General features: G+C 40.1%; 2 protein-coding genes across 4 annotated transcripts; both read right to left on the reverse strand.

The window, feature by feature from the left end:
- Window positions 1-404: 404 nt before the first annotated feature.
- tmf1 (TATA element modulatory factor 1) lies at window positions 405-10,515 on the reverse strand. Its single transcript, XM_083971109.1, has 17 exons — window positions 9,857-10,515; window positions 8,318-9,735; window positions 7,563-7,666; window positions 7,071-7,197; window positions 6,846-6,951; window positions 6,487-6,629; window positions 6,057-6,223; window positions 5,418-5,574; window positions 4,920-5,012; window positions 4,660-4,816; window positions 4,378-4,570; window positions 3,116-3,185; window positions 2,935-3,027; window positions 2,370-2,492; window positions 2,117-2,275; window positions 1,354-1,479; window positions 405-1,244 (listed from the first exon to the last, which is right to left on the reverse strand). Exons 1-17 carry the CDS (start codon window positions 9,990-9,992, stop codon window positions 1,104-1,106), a joined length of 3,513 nt encoding a protein of 1,170 aa, XP_083827235.1. The 5' UTR covers window positions 9,993-10,515; the 3' UTR covers window positions 405-1,103.
- A 1,726-nt stretch (window positions 10,516-12,241) lies between these two features.
- Window positions 12,242-17,493, reverse strand: uba3 (ubiquitin-like modifier activating enzyme 3; the record flags this gene model as incomplete). 3 transcript variants are annotated; one of them, XM_083972688.1, is made up of 18 exons in its annotated part: window positions 12,242-12,943; window positions 13,068-13,122; window positions 13,398-13,461; window positions 13,617-13,717; window positions 13,813-13,894; window positions 13,995-14,031; window positions 14,191-14,244; window positions 14,450-14,563; window positions 14,724-14,826; window positions 14,914-15,069; window positions 15,172-15,236; window positions 15,646-15,689; window positions 15,939-16,019; window positions 16,120-16,202; window positions 16,303-16,383; window positions 16,472-16,592; window positions 17,303-17,341; window positions 17,465-17,484. In XM_083972688.1, 18 exons carry the CDS (start codon window positions 17,482-17,484, stop codon window positions 12,855-12,857), a joined length of 1,389 nt encoding a protein of 462 aa, XP_083828814.1. In that variant the 3' UTR covers window positions 12,242-12,854. The 3 variants fall into 3 exon arrangements, with proteins under 3 accessions (XP_083828814.1, XP_083828815.1, XP_083828813.1); XM_083972689.1 differs by lacking the exon at window positions 17,303-17,341 and having other exon boundaries at window positions 17,465-17,493; XM_083972687.1 differs by lacking the exon at window positions 17,465-17,484 and having other exon boundaries at window positions 17,303-17,452.
- Window positions 17,494-18,662: the final 1,169 nt, after the last annotated feature.

An 18,662-nucleotide genomic window follows, 5' to 3' on the forward strand; every position in this document is an offset into this window, starting at 1 on the left:
TAAACCAGTGGTGTCAAACTCATTATAGTTCAGGGGCCACAAAAAGCCTAATTTGATCACAAATGGGCCGGACCAGCAAAATAATAGCATGATTGAATTTTTCCCTTTGTTTTAGTACATTACTAAGATGTTTACAGTTAATGAACTATCCTTTTACAAAACATATTATGAACAACCTGAAATTTCTTGGTAAAAATAGGTGCAATTTCAACAATACAATGCCTATTCCGTCTTTTACGTAATTTTCACACTTGGCAAATTCATCCCGAGGGCCAGTTTTGGCCTGCGGGCAACACGTTTGACACCCCTGAATTAAATGTTTTAATTATGGTAAATGGTGGGAACAACATATAAAGATTGGACAACGGTATGAATTTCTCAGAACACAGAGATTTATTGGAGGAAGTATTTGTAGCATTGAGATAATCTAGTATTTTGTGTGAATGCAATGAAAATGCTGACTTTCAATGTGGGAGTCGACATAGTTTAAAGTAAGAGTGACAGAATTTCTCACCACCACTGAATAAATGTTTATTCATTTACATATTTATATAATTTAAAATCCCATTCATGGGATCTCTATCACAGACTACTCTCAGGTCTACACCACATTTTGTGATTTGAGTTAAGAATACATACATTTCTCTGTACAAATTTTTATATATATTTCTTAAACCATTCTGATTATGCCCCAAGAAATAAACAAGGATGACTCTGGATAGTGCAAAAAAAAGCTTTCACCCTTTCCTACAGTTATAAACTGTCTCTACAGTACTCTGTCAAAGGTTCAATCATGAGAAATTATGTCTAAAGCAAAGCAAAATGATTTAAAATGGAGACCTGAATCACAATCTGTGGCTATCCTTCATACTGTTCTGTAGTAACGCAGTGTATGTTATGTAATCCCGCCACCCCACTTAAATAGAGTATATTATATTTAATCAAAATAAAACAATAGATAAAGATAAAATAATTTCCTTTTGACAAAGTGACTGAACTTGTATTTTCTGGCCCATCTTTATCCGTGAATGCAGTTGTGGCGAAGATGGTCAACGGTTTTGCTTGTGAGCGTCCAGATGTAATACAATGGCAGTAAAAACTGTTCATTTCTGGTTCTGCAGAAGTTCATCAATCTGGGTTTTGTACATGTTCTTCACATCTTCAAGGTCCAATCTCAGCTCCTCTGCCTCTTCAGCCTTTTCTCCATACATCTGCAGGATGGTGTTGTGCCTCTGCTCCAGATCCTGATATATACACAGTCACAAGTAGGACACATGAAGAAGATGATACAGAGTTTATGGCTGCAATTACACTCTTTTTTTCAGATCTTTTCTGAAGATTTATAGCTCTCACCTTGAGCAGGACTCTCAACTTGGGGATCTCTTTCACCTTCTCGTCCATCTCATCGTTTTGATTGGTAAGTCGAACCAGTTCCTCCGCCATCACAGAGCGACTCCTCTCCAGACCAGAGATTTCAAGCTGCAGCAACAGGAGAAAAGAAAAGGGTTGGTAAAAACAGTCCATTATGTCGCTGGATGACACTTTTTTTTTTGCTACCAAAGTGTAAAATTTGCAGCTGACAATTTTTTCACATTTCAAAATCACATAATTTTTAATTGAAAGAAACTGGAAGATTTGTTCAACTTTCTTAACAAAAATTCTGAATTAAGCAACTTAAAGGGGAACTATGCAAGTCAGGTCGCTTTTCTGCTGTTTTGCTAATCCTCCTCCTGGCCTTGTGCATTTGTTTACAACAAAGCCAGCGAGAAATCAATCAATAGAGTGGTAAATAACGTTATATATCATATACAATGTTATGATGTATATATTTGTGTAGTCTTATCCGCCCAATAAACAAGATATTACAGGTTATGGGGCGTGGTCTGTGGCAATGCGCAGAGACGAGAGCTGGGATCTTGCAAAGTGTTTTTTCAGCCAAGAGACGCTAGGTGGAAGGCAGAGAGCCTCCATTCTCCCTCGTAACAAGTTACATGTCATTTAGTAAACCATCACAAATACTCCAAAGCTGTTTAATTAAGGTAAAAATGTAGCCTAGTTAGGCTAAAAAAAATCCTGCATAGTTCCTCTTTAATGCAACCTTGTTGTGAATTGCTACCTGTAACTGAGCTATCTCTCCTTCTCTCAGTTTGAGTTGTGACTGGAGGTTCTCTATGATGCTGGAGCCTCCTGAAAGCCTGGCAGCCTCATACAGGTTGGTCCCGCTCATCGACATAGACATGGTCATGGTGCTTAGCGAGTGGTCTAAAGAGTCATCCTGGGAGGGGGGAAAAACAGAACCAGATCAATTACAGAAATTGAATTATATACAAACTCAAAGTCATTTCTAGACTTTAACCCTAAGTGTGTACCTGGGAAAGAATAGGTGTGTGCAGACCAGCATTGTCTGCCCCACTGATGGAGCTGGACCGGGACAGAGAGGGGGTGGAAGATGCTGCAGGCTCTCCTACAGAGTGGGTCGCAGACTTCCGCTCCTTAAGGGGAATCATTTTACAATATTAGACGGCATAATTAAAACATCCTCACTGTTTCAATTGATAAATGTTGATTTAAAGCAGAAGTAAGCGGGATATTTGTGTTAATATAAGTCTTAAATAGTTATATCTTCCGACAGCAATCACTTATATAGAGTGATTGGTCTGAAACACGGGTCTGTCAGTCACTCTGCTCTGCTGTAAGCCGAGGAGAAAACTTTCCTTGTATCCTACAACCTTTATCCAATGAGGAGAGAGAACGGCATAAAGGGGCGGTCCTCTCTGTGTGTGCAGCCAAGGGATGCGCGTGGATGTGGTGATGTAGGGACGAGGGCGGGGACTGCTAACTCCATCGGCTGACAAGAAGTTAGCCAAAACGACCGGATCGCTTACTTCTGCTTTAATAAAAACATTCTAATAATTTCTAAAAATCCTCTTAAACCTTTTCTTTGAGTGCCTCTTGTGCCAAGTAGCATTTCTTCTTCTCCTGCTCCACCTTCATCTTCTCCATTTCTAGCTGATTGGTCAACAGCAGCTGGCAGAGGAAACAAAAATGCACACATGAGGGAAATGTTTTTCACAATGGATAATAACAACAATATTAGAAACAAACATTTTGTTACCTTTTCTTTCTTGGAGTCTTCTAGCATTCGACCGTGTTCTCCTCGTAGATTTTCCAATTCAACATGCTCTCTGAATTGAGATAAAATAATACAAAGTCAATACAAACAATCAACAGCATATTATTCTAAACTGCCGTAAGCATAATGTGGCTGTTATTTTCCCCCCTGTGCTTCATAATGTCCACTCAAAGTGAGAGAAAAACACATCGAGCCAGCCAGGAGTCGAACCTAGAATCTTCTGATCCGTAGTCAGACGCGTTATCCATTGCGCCACTGGCCCGGTCACATCAGGAGGCCTTCCCACAACACACAGCCCTGCCACAAACAGCTATGTGTACATGCATGAGTGGCTCCCTCAGAAGGGGGAGGGTTGCTGCCTCTGCCTCTGCCTCGTACTCTGTCTCACAAATGGCTTTGTTGTAAAACAAAAACACTCTCCAGGAAGGAAGAATTAGCATTACAAGGGGAGATGTTGTGACTAAATGTTTCAGACAACCTCCACAGTCTGAAAAAAAAAATTCCCAGTGAACACACAATTTTTTCACCCTTTGCCTTAACAAAGTGGTCTGACAACAATGGTAAATTTTAACTCCAGGGTCATGTATAATCAACAGGCCGTGGTTTTGGGACCTTGATTAAAATCTAATCAGTTCATCCTCGAATCCAAGTGAACATCTGTGCCAAATTTGGAGAAATTTCCCCCAAGGTGTTCCTGAAATAACATATTCACAAAAATAGGACAGACTGCCAGCTTGGAAACATAATGCCTCCAGTCCCAGCTGTCGCCAACACGGAGGCATAGAAATGCCACCATCCAAAGACAAAAACACTACACTTTCAGGGAAGAATTTGAGAAGAAGTCAGCTCTTCTATTTTTGTCATACAGCACTCATTCATACAGCATCTCTCTCATCTGCAATGCACTCTCTCAGTGGTCTTGTGGTGAGAATTCAGCACTCTCACCACTGCAGTTTAATTCCCCGTCAGGGAAACGTACAACTTAAAAGTTTCACTCACGCAGCTTGAAAAACCAAATATTTATTAGCCAGCCTGCAATGCTCTCACTCACCCATAGATTTCACACAATAACTGAAAAGAAAATGAGCTCTTGACAGCAAAATTAAATGCATCTTCTTTGTTAAACTGCTAAAAAATATAACCGATTGATCCCAATCTAAGTATTGGTGACTGGTTGAAGGATGGATGTGCATCATGACTTTACTCTGTTGACCTGAGTTTTAAATTGCATATATAATATTTACCTGCTGCACTCATCCTCCAGTTTCTCCCTCTTGCTTTTCTCAGCGTCCAGGTTTGCCAGGTGTCGGGCTTTCTCTTGGCGGAGCAAAGAATTCTGGGACTCCAGAGAAGCCAGCTGGGACTTGATGGACAACAGTTCCTCTGTTGCCGAACGCTCCTTCTCCACAGCGACAGCCAGCTGTGCCTGGGCTTCAGCTGTTGAAAAGTGCATGGCATAAGCTAAATATTGTTACCTGCTTCATACAATGCTTGTTGATTGTGATTGTTGAACTCTCGCCTCCTACCAAGCCTATCAGAGATGCTCGTCTCCAGTTTTTCCCAGGATGCCGTTTGTCCACCCAACGAGGCCTGCAAGTTCTCGATCTGTCGCAGAAGTGGCCGTGTTGCCGAGGTTACACTCTGGCTGAGCTCCTGGTTTCTGGTCTCTGCCTCTTGGAGCCTCTGTGGAAAATGAACAAGAAAAATATGGCACCGCAGATGAAACAAATGCTGCCCTGTCACGATTAGCTTGGTCAGACACAGTGGGTCACGCATATTAAGTTACCTGTTGAAGCTCACTGATCTCCTCCCTCAAATAATCTTCTTTCCTTCCCTGCTGCTGCTCAGCCCTCTGCAGAGCCAGTCTCAGATCAGCCACCTATGTACAACATTAGAGAGAACTGATGAAGTAAATCTGGGCAACAATACAATGAAAGCAGACAGTAACAGTTTAATTTCATTTATGTATAAATGACAAAAATAAATGCAAAAAGAAAGTAATATTGTGAATGAAAGAGGGTGCAGATAAACAAAGCCCGGGTGTGGTGAAAGAATCAATCATTAACTAAAGGATCTCTGCTGCAGTGCCTCCAGCCCCAAGGCACAGACATCACAAACAAATTACAGCTGCAGAACTGACTCATGTTTGAAGACCAAGGTTTACTGAGTCAAAACTAAACCCCTATGAATGTGTTGCATGGACATTTTTTCGGTGTGTAGTATTTCCCAAATCCAGCAAACAAACTGCTTCATGGTGTTTTTTTACATGTTGAGTATGTGTTACCTGGTTGGCCAGAGCCTCCTGCTGCATCCTGGCCTCCTCCTGGGCTTTCTCCAGCGCCAGACCCAGCTGCTCCTTGGCCTGTGTTTCTCTGCTCAGAGCTACTTCTTCAGCCACGCTGGCTCTGCTGGCATTCGACTTGTGGAGTTCTGCCAGCTCCCTGGCAGCAGATGTTGAAGAAGACCATTAACATCATGAGCCTATTACAGAGTAGTCAGCGAGCATAAGTGAAGCATTCATCCTTTCTTTGGCTCTGTACTCCACACACTGGATTTGAAATCAAACAATGTCTATGGTGTATTTATATATCATTATTTAAAAAGCAGTTAGTTTATCAAACTAATTTCTGTTCGCTTAGAATTTGGGGGATTGTGTATAAAAGTTACAACAATTCCCACACTACACCCAATGTAGATGTAAAAACCATCAAAATAAAGGTGGAAGTTAACACTCCAACTTCAGTTTCATTGTCTCTTTTCAAATCCAGCAAAAAGCGCCACACAATAAACATGCCACTTTCCAAACATTTAGCTGTATTCTCAACCATGGAGGAATATAATAACCAGCATGATGGAATATATTTACACTAAGAGCTCTGGTTCTCAGCATTCACTATTAACAGTGGGGTGTGGCAGTGTTTACTTGTAAGAGTTGTCCAGAGCCGCCTGTAGGCTTCTGTTTTTCTCCTGCAGCTCCTCAGAGTCCGACTGCAGCCTGCTCAGCTCCTTCTCCTGCCGCTCCACCACAGCATTCAGCTTCTTGATGTTTTCCCGGTGCTGTTTCTCCACCTCCTCCTTCCCATCCAGAACCTAAACACACAAACATAGACAGAGTGGTAGCCATAATTACACTAATTGTAGTCAGTTACAACTAACACTTTATCTATTCAGGACAGGAGAAAACAAGTCACGTGTTATTCTTCTCTATTATATATAGGAGATCGTAAGAGAACATGGTGTTTCCTCATGTCTTACAAACAAATTATCAATAGACGATGTGTTGTTTTTGACATAGTCTGTGATATATTTTAACTATTCAAATATTCAAAAGTATAAGCCATCTGAATTCTGACCTCCTGCAGCTGCCTCAGCTCTTCCTCGTGCTCCTTGATTTTCTTTGTCTGCTTGATGATCCTTGTGTCGCTCTCCTTCTCCTTCACACGCAGCTTCTTGATGATGTTGCTGTGCTGCAGCTGCTGCTTGGACAACTTTTCACCTTAGAGTAAGAGTAAAAAAAGAAACTATTTAGGGAAAGTTATAAACAGATGCTGAGACAAAATCGACCATGTCTGAGCAGTTTTTCGGTCCCAAGGTATAAAGTCTCTGAATGTTCTTTAAAACATTCACAATCCTTTACTCAAAGATTGATGTATGGTGGATTTATTCTACTACTATTCAAGTGGAGGTGGCAAATTATGTAAATATGTATTACCTTCCTCCAGTAGACCTCTGATCTGCTCCTCTTTCTCTTTGATGATCTCCATTGTGTCACTGGAGTTCAGCCTTGTAGAGAGCTCCTCTCGCAGTCCTTTTATCTCCTGTTAACACAGAAAAACATCTTTGACACAGAAACTTTGGACACGTTTGAGTGGGTTGTTGACTTCTTTGATGTGAGACAGAGAAAGAAGAGCATGGATCGCTAAAATATGAGCGGTACCTTCTTGGCTATATCTCTCTCTTTGCAGGCCAGCTGAGCCTTTCTCTCTGCGTCTGCTATGCGCTGGGTGAACTCATCCTTCAGGGACTGAACAGTGGAGCTCTCCTCCTTGAGGCTTATCACTTCACTGGAAGATGAACAGACTAATTAGTGAAAGAGCTCACACTCAAAATCTATACAGTCGCAAGGCCAACACAATCATTATTTTAAGCATTCAACACGTACTGAAAGAAAACACCTAAACATTTAGACAGTATTTCCATATTGTAGTATTAATAATTACACAACAATTTATAGTAGCTGCACAGTGCTGTTTGTTTTTTACATAAAAGATTAACGATGATCATTTTATGGGTGTTAAGCCTACGTTGGTTTTATGTTGGCAAATCCTGGCCTGAAGTAAATATTAGCTAGAACACTGGCCATAACAACTTCCTTATCAGGATCAGATTTAGTGCCTTTGTGAAGCAGGTCCGTGTCTCATGTACTCACTCTTTGAGGTTGTCACACTCCTCCTCCAGCCTGGCCTTGTCTTTGCTGACTGCGAGCAGCTGAGACTCTCTCTTCTCAAGGCGACCCGACAGCTCGTCAATCGTCTACAACACATCCGCAACAGTCTTTGTGTTTACAACAGCAGTTGCACAGGAAAGCTTGAAAACATAAAAACTTGACTCTTGAGGAAAAACACTGAGATGGTGTTTAAATACACTTTTTTGATTTTTACAATTGCCTTGTTCACATAACAAAACAAATTCTTGGGGAAAATATTGATAAATGACTCAACAAAAATGAAAACTACACTATGTATTTAAGACATTAGACAGAGAATTAAGTGTAATTAAGCCATTTTCTTCTGGTTTTCATGCTAAGGAATCATATGCAAAATAGTGTTGCTCTGAAGTTATTTTCAAGTAATTGCTTTTGTTAATTCATGCAAGACAAGGCTATGACTTCTTCTTGGTATTGCTCTGTATACACACTACAGCAATGACAGCAATCAATCACTCACATTTGTTTACCGCCGAAGTGTTGCGCTAAAGAAATGCTCTGGGGGTAGGGTGTTTCCAGTTGAACAAACAGCCTAGGATATTCACTGTGGTTCATGCACACACATGAACTTTGTAAAGTTAAATTTTACAGACTGTCCCTATGATGAACCAACATGTAAAAAGTGTGTAATATGTGCATGAAACAAATCTTTACAACTGATATTGACAGCAACAAAGGAATCCTATGCAAAGCGTTACCTTTTGAAGCTCCAATATCTGAACTGTTGAGACGCTTTTCATCTCTTCTGTGATTGGAGGTGTGATCTGCTCTTCGGCTGTGGATGGATCAGACAACGTGACGTTGGCCTCAGACTCCTGTTCTTGTTCTGTCAGCTCTTCAGGCTGCTCGCTGTTCACAGGCGTCGCACTCCGTCCGCTCTCCTCCATCTCATCCAGTGACTGCTCCCTCATTGTTTCTGTGAATCCCTCTTCTTCCCCCTCGTCCTCCTCCTCCTCCTCCTCCCCCTCTCCTGCCTTCTCCGCCACACCATCCTCCTGCTTCTGACAAACAGCTGATGACACTGTCAAAGGAGCAGGACCCGCAGTGACAGACGCTAGCGTCCGGCTGCCAGGGATCTCGTCATCTGAGTTTACCTCGCTGACGCTCCGGCTGTCCAGCGACTGCACACTGAATGAATCGATGCGTTCAAATGCATCTGAGGAGGAACCGCAGCTCTCCGTGAGTTTGGGGTAGTCCTCCAGTCGAGGGAAATCTCCACACGTGGAGGCAGTTAGAAGCTGGAAAGAGCCCTGCATTAAGTGAAGGCCGGCCTTGCCATCACCCGTTTCCTGCCTGGAGCTGGCTGAGCTCTCACTCAACACACTCTCGTGGTCGAGCACTTCAATGTCACTGGTGGTAGAGGTTCCTGAGGAGAAAGCGCTTACTGGAGGGGAGGGGGTATCATTTTGACGGTCTTCCCCCTTCGAGTCTTTATGCTCTAGCAGCGCTTCTTTAGAGGATGGAGAGGGCGAAGTACCAGAGGGGGCGGAGCTCTTCGGCTCAGACGTGACAGCAGAAGATGGAGACGAGTCCGTGGTGTCCTGCTCAACCTGGTTTTCTGATGGCGTGGCCTGTGACTCCCCTGTTTTTGAATCCAGCTCATCCGTCGAATCGACCGTTGTTTTTGTGCTACTCAACTTGCTGTCAGAGTTACAGGTCAGATCACCGGAGGAAGAGACGGGAGAAAGAGGCTGCAGGAGAACAGTGTCTTGGTAAGGTGGTGTCGGCGAAGACTCGGACTCCACAGGCTGGCTCTCAGCAGCTGTTTGACTCTCGTGACTCTTATCAGCAGGCTCTGAACTCTGCGTCTCCACCACATCTGTCTGGATAACGGCCTCTTTCTGTTTCTTCTCCTTCTCCTTCTCCTGAGGCCGCCTCTGGGACTTCGCCGGGGGCACGGACACTACCTGGCTTTGGGTGACACCTTGTACATCCACAGGTGTCAGGAAGGCACTAAAAAAGTTTTCTGATTCATCCACAACAGTGCGGGTCACAGGAGTAGTAATGGCCTCAGAGGAGGGAGGAGGAGTGATGGATGGATTTTCCTCCGGGGGTGCTTCCCACTGCGTCATCCCCCATCCTCCGCTTAATGAAAGCTTCCCCGGTATTGAAACATCTGTAAAAAAAAAAATAATAATAATAAAGACAAAAAAACAGACAAAATGTTTAATCTACGATGTGGCACCGGTCTTGATCCATTAGCATAAGTGTCACCATCTTTAAGCAACGTTACTTACCATCATAGGGCATTACAGTTGTGCCACCCCATTGGTCCTCCTCTTTGATGTCCAACACACGGTCGATTGACTTCTGAGCTGTTGTTAAAGCTTGTTTAGCGAAGCTGGACAAGTGAGATGCGTTGAACCAGCTCATTTTTTTGGACTGTTAACTAGCAAGAAGCTAACTAACAACAACACCAACCAACCAAGCTCAGAAATCGTTGCACCACCACGGTTCTTCTTTCCAGCAGGGATAAGTGGCGTTAACCACACAAACAAACCACGGTCACTTCTCTGTATGTCCTGGCATTTTTACGTTGTCAAGTTATGAACAACGTTTAGCGATTTCAAAGGGTTTGGTCTGCCCCCCGAAGAAAAAAAAAAGCTCTGCTCTGTTGACAGCTAGCGTCCACCAAGCTAGTTAGCAGAAAGCTGTAAGTCGTCGGTGCACACAGGGACGAGACACCGAGATACACAGTCACAGCTCCCACAAACATTTGGCACGCATTATCTATCCATCCGGGTCAGACACGTACAAAGAAGAAAAGAAAAAACACATGTATCTGTTATTCCGCACCAGATAAGCTTCTGGTACTATCAAGGAAATTCAATCCCAAGCTTCTTTCGGCTCACTTGCTCGGCCGTCATCGTTTGTTTTGGTCGCTCTCAACTTGTTAGCCCAGCTGCTAGCATTAGCCTGCTGCTGCTGCTCGCCACTTCCTTTCCACGTAGCACCATGACGTCATGATGATCCGGCCTGACTGTGTGGGCCTGTAATGCTAAAACTTGAACAATATATAGTGTGTAAAATCAAGATAAACATTATAATTGACTGTAAAAGTGTGATTATGTTTTTTGCCCATGAAGAAAATGAAATTTCACATACATAAATGCAAATACTCCAAAACCTCACCCAACTTTAGAGGTTTCTTGCATGAGTTCAAAGAATACATGAAATCCCTTACACTAATTTGACACTAAACAAAGCATCACATCCATAGATATTTACGAGAGATTTTTCAAAGAAGAATAAAGCTTTTACATTCTGTCCCCTTTTCTTTCCTTTTTCTATTTTTTTATTTATTTATTTATTTTTCGTCTGTCATATTATTTGTTCATTTATTTATTATCCTTCCTTCGATTGAATGTTTACTAACATTGCTAATAATTACCTTATTTTATTGTGATTCATTTATTATTTATGATTACTGATAGATATTGGAGCACCTGTCTGTTGTTCTATTGTATAATTGTACGTACAACCCTGTTCTTTGTACATCTGTTTATATGTACAGCTGTTTTCAATAAAGCTCATTGAGAAAAAAACAAAAAAAAGCAGAGGAACAAAAAAAAACAAAAAAAAAGGGCCTGTAATGCTAAATAGAAGGAAATCAAAATTGAATGTACTTTATTTGGTCTTTTTGATAAGGAAATACATACCTACAAAGAAGTTGGTCATTATCAACCTTTTTTCTCTATTAGCAAAAATCCCATAAACACACCAGCAAATTCACAAAACAAAAACCCAACTTTTCTGTTTAATTTCTTACTGTAAATTATATCTGGACACACTTAAGTATTGCATGAATTCCAAAGCTTTACGATAGCCTTATGTAATGAGTTTGACTTGTGATTTATTGTATTTTTATTTATTTATTTATTTATTTTTGTCTCTATCGCTCTCTTCATTTGATTTCTGGTTTAATGTTTTTGTTTTGTTTTGCTGCATTACTTTGAGCATTCCTTGTTTCCTGCTATTGTTGTTGACAATTATCTTGTACTGTACTCTGCATTGTGTAACTTAAACTGAAAAAAAAGAAAGAAATGCAAAGGAAGTGCAGTCAGCAGAAGGACATCCTCCAGAGATAAGTACACCTCTGGAAAAACTTTTAAAAAACACTTCAAAATGATCAGTTTCTTTGGTTTTACCATTTATAGGTACTGTATGTGTCTGAGTAAGAATGCACACTTGTTTTATTCTATATAGCCTACTACTGACAACATTTCTCCCAAATTTGAAATTAAAATTTTCATTTAGAGCATTTATTTGCATAAAATAACAACTGGTCAAATTCACAAAAAAAGGTGCTGTGTTTTCAGACCTTCATTTTTTTTTAACTAAGGAAAAGTTCAGAGATCAATATTGGTGGAATAACCCCAATTTTTTTATTCAACTGAAGTGGTTTTCATACTCTTCCGCATTAAATAAGATTTGGTTCAAGTGATCACCACACCAGTGCCTCATTAAGTAAAATTAACTGAGCTTGAGTTGTATATTTTCAACAGTTTGCCTACTTAGCCATCTAATTAAAACACCTCTATACAATGGAAGTACACATTATTATATTGTTACTGTAAGCTTGAGCTTTTGCCATTTTATAGCTACGGTAGTTCAGTACCTTGAAAACTAAATGTTCAGTCTGTGTCATACATCAGCGCCTGTAAAGCAAAGTGGATCTCCATTGATTCATTTACACTTTATGACTCATCATTTCACTCCCACATTCATATGGAAAACAGAGAAAGCAGAAACATTGCCATGTAAGAAATAAAAACGTTTTTATTCCAGTTCACACATCATTATCAGTGTCTCTTCACTACTTCAAATGTGTTGGAATAAATAAATATTTAAAATATTCAAAACCAAAAAAGAAGCACAGAATAATATTTTCCAAAGTAACCAATGCTCATATCTTTGTTTGCACAGAGCACATTTGAGTGTAGTGCAGATAACACATTAATGCAGAAATCCTTCACACCTGCAGACAATTTGTCACCAAAACATTACATGGTGTGAGCTAATGATTTGGCTTTTCAGTGCAAAACATTAACTTTAGTCAACAAGTACATTAAAACAATAAAATTACCTAATGTATCATCATCATTTATACTATGACTGAATACACTGTAAACTGTTCCAGTTTTTAGGCCATTTTAAACATTCAGCACTCATGTCATAGTTGGCCAGGAAACACAAATGACATCGGCTGGTCAAGGGAGTGCGCTTGAGTCTGTCCTATGAGGTAAAGCAAAGTCTGAACAACATGGTCTGTGGTGTGGTGACATCAGCTACAGCAAGCTCTTGCCCATCAGACAGTCCCAGTTCTGGAAAAAAAAAAACAAGTTCATAACATGACTGTGTCAGAATATTCATAATAGGTTCATTCAACATCCAGTGTTTGCTGTGGCATTGCTAGGGAAACATATTCTGTATAGACAAGCATCTCACCTTTCAAGGTTTTGGAGAGATTTGGTCGAGTCCTCTGTTCAATTGAAGCAACAGACTGGAAAACAAAATAACAAATGAACTTGAGCTCAAACTAACTTTAATTGTTGCCTAAACCCATTAGCACACACTTAATATGTTCAATATTAATAGTTTAACTGTGAACCAATAATAATAATTTTGACCTTTTAAAATAGTCTTGGACATCAGTAAGCTCTGGGCAGGTATTCAGACTAACTCAGCCACAAACATCCCTTGGACACATTACCAAGAGAACCTCAGATTGATATGATACTGAGCTGAAAACACAGAAGAGTGTGATACTAGGATTACCTGTAGATATAATGTTTTGTTCTTCCCTTCCACTGTTGCTGTTATAGCAGGTGATTTCATTTGTCTGAAAAAAAAAAGAAAGTTTGTTGAAGGCAATGCAACATATTTTTACAAATCAAACAGCAACCCAACAATCTGTATGTATATATTAGTAATTAGTCTAGTAATTAGTGTAAAAAACAAAACAAAAAAAAGACTTAATGAGGTAGGCATCCTTACAGGGAGGCGCTCTCAGTCAAGTGGTCAAGCACTTCCTGAAGTTTGGAAGATGGGGCAAAGTGCAGGTCTAGAGGTACTTGGCTGCAGGCTGAACAGTTTTCCTACAACAAGAGTGAACATAAACGTACTGTGTGTGTAAACCATGACTTGATCACTTTAGAAACCATGAACTAGAAAATGCATTTCAGGGGCATACCTTCCGTTCTGCCTCAAAAGTGTACGTGTACAGGCCGTCAACGTCATTGAAGACCATGTAGTTATTGAGAGGCATATAGGCACTGCACATGGAAAAGGAAACATCATCAGAAATGGTGACAGGCATGCAACATTTATGCAAAATTTATACAAATGGCTGCAGAGCAAATCCTGCAAACTCACCTTGATGCTATCTTGAAAACCTCTGTTGCACAAGCAGCTGGGTGAAATAAAACAGAAAAAAAGTTGTAAACAAGTTTCTGTTTACAGGAAGTCTGTATATTCAGCACGGTTTAGAAATGATTAACTATATGGTCTGGCATACAATTTCACAAAGGCCTCTACCACAATACTCATGTATTTACTTTTTGCTACTTACCAGCAATGACAGCGTTTGTAGATGCTACAGCAGGGATTATCCTTTTCACAACACCTGAAACATTAACATATGGTACAGAGGAAACAAATCAACCCTGATGCTTTGAGTGAGAATTTATAAGAAATACTGGTTGCAATGTTCTCCATTATTTTGCACAAAAAGAAAAAAATATTTTACAGACAGAGACTTAAATATCAAGGTCCAGAAATAGTTCAGATAGAAACAGCTTGCTGTGTTTACTGATGTGTACTGTACCCACCCTGGGTTAGTCTGTATGTGACTCCTGTTATGTTAAATTCTGCTGCCCTTTCCAGAGATCTCTGGTACACCCACTGGATATGTTCTGGGTCGTCTCCATCCAGGGCCACACCATCTAATCCACATGCACACACACACACATCCACAAACAAAGCCTTAAGGTTACTTCTGTGTTCATAGGTTTTAAAGCTAGGTGGCAGAGTTTCTTCACGTTGATTACATATATTACAAAGACCATTAAACAGAAATGATTGGAACTGCAGGCTGTCTCATACCTCCAAAAGGTAGTTCCTTAGGCCACAGCAGCATCCGGACATACTCAACGCAATGTTCTGGCAAACGAGGCATGGAGGCTATTGTACACATGGGGAAGTTGATCTACACAGACAGGTGTATTTTTAGGAAACAGACCAGGAAATGTTTGTGAGATGACATTATTTTATCAAAAAAAACTTTAAACTTTACCTGAGGAGGATAAAGCTCAAGTGTGCAGTCAATACAGGCAGTCATGCCAGGGAGAATGACTCTGGCATTTCCTTTAAAACCTTCGGTCCCCCCATCGATTAAGGGAATAATGGAACCTGGATCCAAGACACCATCCTCATAAACCAACAAAGACAGCTGCACAGAAAGACACACACCATTGATTACAGTTACACAAAGAGAATTTGTATAGAGCATCCACAAATGTGACAAAGATTGTATGGAAGACGAATAACTTACCAGCATACCATTCATCCACCTCCTGGCCACTACAGAGTCCAGCCCACAGACAATTATGTGGAATTCTAGATGAAAACAGAGGTGAATACATTCAAATCCCATATCTAATAATAACGCAGTTCAACCAGTACAGGTTAGAAAGCACCAAAGCATTTCTTAATATAAAAACAATATGCATTAGAGAGCTAAAAATGGATCCCAACATAATTCAACACAAATTATATGCACAGTGGGAATGCATCAGCCAGTGTACTGAAATATAACAAGCAGGTGAAGACTTGTTAAATGTTGATATTGCTTTTCAGCCCATCTTTCATCTCATGTTATTTATTATAGAGACAAGTGAGTGAGTGTGAGTGAATCAAACCATGAGCCTTGTATTATGTATTGTGTATTGAACTGAATCATAGAGTGTCTGTATTGTTAGACCCCCACCAACCATTTTGAACAAGCAGAAAATTAAAAAAGACTTACGTCTGTAGAACGTTTCATCCAAGTCTTGGATTTTGGTAAAATGTCTGAACAAAGCATTAAGAAAAAGTTCACACTGACTGTGCTCCAAGAATGATGTCTACTGTATCTACATTATTAGATTCTATTAGTAATAGTATTGTGTCACATACTTTGGAGGCGCTACCTTGTTCTTTCCACTGGATTATGAATTATTGATTTGGTATTTTTGTACAACCCCATTTCTTTTCTAGCATCTACAAACATCTACCACTTCTGAACAACTGACACACAATTCATCACTTTGAAAAGGATACGGGACTACACAGCATCCAGGGATTCGGCTGTTAGTAAAGTCAGCTGCAACATCGGCCTTCGGTCGACCTACATCCTTTGGTCTGGTCAAAATTAGACAACAACAGAAAAGAGTTACTTGACATTACTTAATAGTACAGGTCCAACTTGACTTAATACATAAAGCAACATGACAATACTGACCTGAAAAGGAACTGTCGATTCAGGTTGGAAACATCAATGGTGTCCATGTCAACAACATGGATGTTGCGAAAGCCTGACAAAGCCTGCGCCACAAAATGAATGAAAACGTGAAAAGTTCAAGTTGACACTTCATTAAAAACTTCAATTCAACCGTTAAAGCACTCAAAGTAATAGTAATCTTACCAGGTCTTTCAGCAGCTCACATCCCAGACCACCAGCACCAATCACCAGGATTTTGCATGTTTCTAACATGAACTGCAGTGACTGCGATGAGAGATGAATATTGGTTAGATCCAATGAAAAATTAGCAACCTGCATCATACTCACAATGTTAATGTAATTTCTATTTCACCTCTGTGCTTGGTTCAAAGTCAGGATGAGTGAAAGGCCCTGATCTTTCCAGAAACTTTTTCATATGGTTCCATCGCCCCTCCCACTCACAGGTGCGTCCATTGCCTCCATCCACCACCATCCTGAAAACAACAATATGAACATTTATAATGTGCCATCAGCAGCAACTCTGACAATCTCAGAGTATGTAATGGGTAGACGGCATGCATAATACTGTATGGCTTTATATTTCACAAAGTGTAGTGTACAGAGATCATGCAAAAAACATAAAACAAAAATCAACCAGTCAAGACTTAAACTCAGTACTCTGATTAAAGATTAATTTTCACATAGCAAGGAAATGGACAATTTCTAGCAGGTCATGCAAAAAAAAATGAAGATTCAATAAACTACTGTTTTGGTGCCTGCCCCGTGTTAACGTGATCTCTCTGTCATATTTTACCCATATAATACGTTTAACCCTTCCATGAAAAGATAGTGAAATTGCAATATCTAACATTGTGACCCTATGACATTAAAGGTTTCCTACTATCTTGCCTGGACAGCTCCCCAATGGGAGGCTACGTGAATAGCTAACATGTCAACAGTGAGAAGGTGCAGTAAAAGACCTCTAACTTTGCCTAGAGGTGAATGATACTATAAAATAATCACTGTACGGACATGTTAGCTACTCACGCTGAGCTAACTAGCCGCTTTGTCCGTATACTGATTACTTTATATTCTGCTTTCAGCTACTGTCAGGTTAGCTGCCTCGGCTAGCTAACGTTAACCTTCCTCCTCTCTCGTAAGTTAACCTCAAACCTTCCGGCAGTTCTACCAATTCATCACTAACTTCTCAGTCAGCTCCACTACTCTCCTTCTTTTCTTCTCCCTAAAAAGAGAGAATAAAAGAAGGTTCATTCATGCTGTGCTTTCGTAGGTTAATGAGATTTGAAAGCATCTTTCGGGCAGTTAATGACTGTGTTTCTTGCTTGTTTCTTCGGCAGCTACTTACGGCTCATCCGCGTCCGCCATGTTTTGGCTACTTAACTGCTTTCAATGCCGCAGTTGACGGTAGTAACTTCAAAATCTCTTCGGTAGATAAAATAAAAAATAGTTCCCGGTGTCGTCCGGAATAAATATAGATTTGGGCGCTGTCTTGGAAAATAGACTAGCAGAGCTGTTGTATTATGCAGCCTCGGGTTATGTGTGATAAAAAAGCAATATACGCTACTTTTGCTGTACCTATGTGGTCTTAATTGAGTTGTAATATTTCCCATAGCCATGAATGCAGCATTGTCAACTGTCCAATTTATATGCGGCAATTACATCAAATATCCAACAGATGGCAGCATTAATTTTTTGTGTAAAGTTCTCCATACAGTTCACAGCACAGTTACATCTCTGTGCTGTGTAGAGTAGCTACAAACTGAGACAGATAAATGATCAAAACACTTAAAAACACATTTTCTCAAATGTTGATAGTTTCTCAGAAAAGTTCATCAAAAAGCAATCAATGTGGCGTTTGGAAGAGAAATGAAGGAGCAGTTGGTCCTCAAATGGAATTTTAATAATTCAGCCACTAATTAGGCAATAATTGCTCTGCTGTGTGGCTCACACCTATAACTTTAGTAATTATCTATAAACGCAGTTAACAGCCAAGGAGAGACATTTGGAAGGAAAATGACCCATTTGAGTCAAATAAACTTTTCACAAGAACAAAATTAAATTGGCCTGATTGGCATGAAAGATGGAAACAAACTGTAACTGAGTCAATGATCAATCCAATCTATTGATTCATTTTGAGCATTTCTGTGTGTGTGATTATGATTACCGTTACTTGCTATAACAAACACTGAAAAAATAAATAAATAATATATAGGCCTATATTTTAGGCTATATATTTTTGCACTTTTACTGCTTTGATTTGCTGCATTATGACGAACACATGAGCTCCTATTATTAAGTTTAACGACTTTACAAGTGATGATAGCCTACCTGATTTACTGTGTCCACCATGCAAATGAATCTCAGTCTTTAATCTCTCATTATAGAATAATTAATTAAAACCTAGACAGGCTATATGCATCTTAAGACACATGTCTGAGGGCGCAAGATATAATAAATTCATCTGTCCACGCCCCCTTCAGTATTAAAGGAAATATGGAGGAATGACTTTTGCAGAGGTCATCAAAAATAGGGATAATTGCCTG

Source organism: Trachurus trachurus (assembly GCF_905171665.1).
Source record: "Trachurus trachurus genome assembly, chromosome: 5".
Classification (NCBI taxonomy): domain Eukaryota; kingdom Metazoa; phylum Chordata; class Actinopteri; order Carangiformes; family Carangidae; genus Trachurus; species Trachurus trachurus.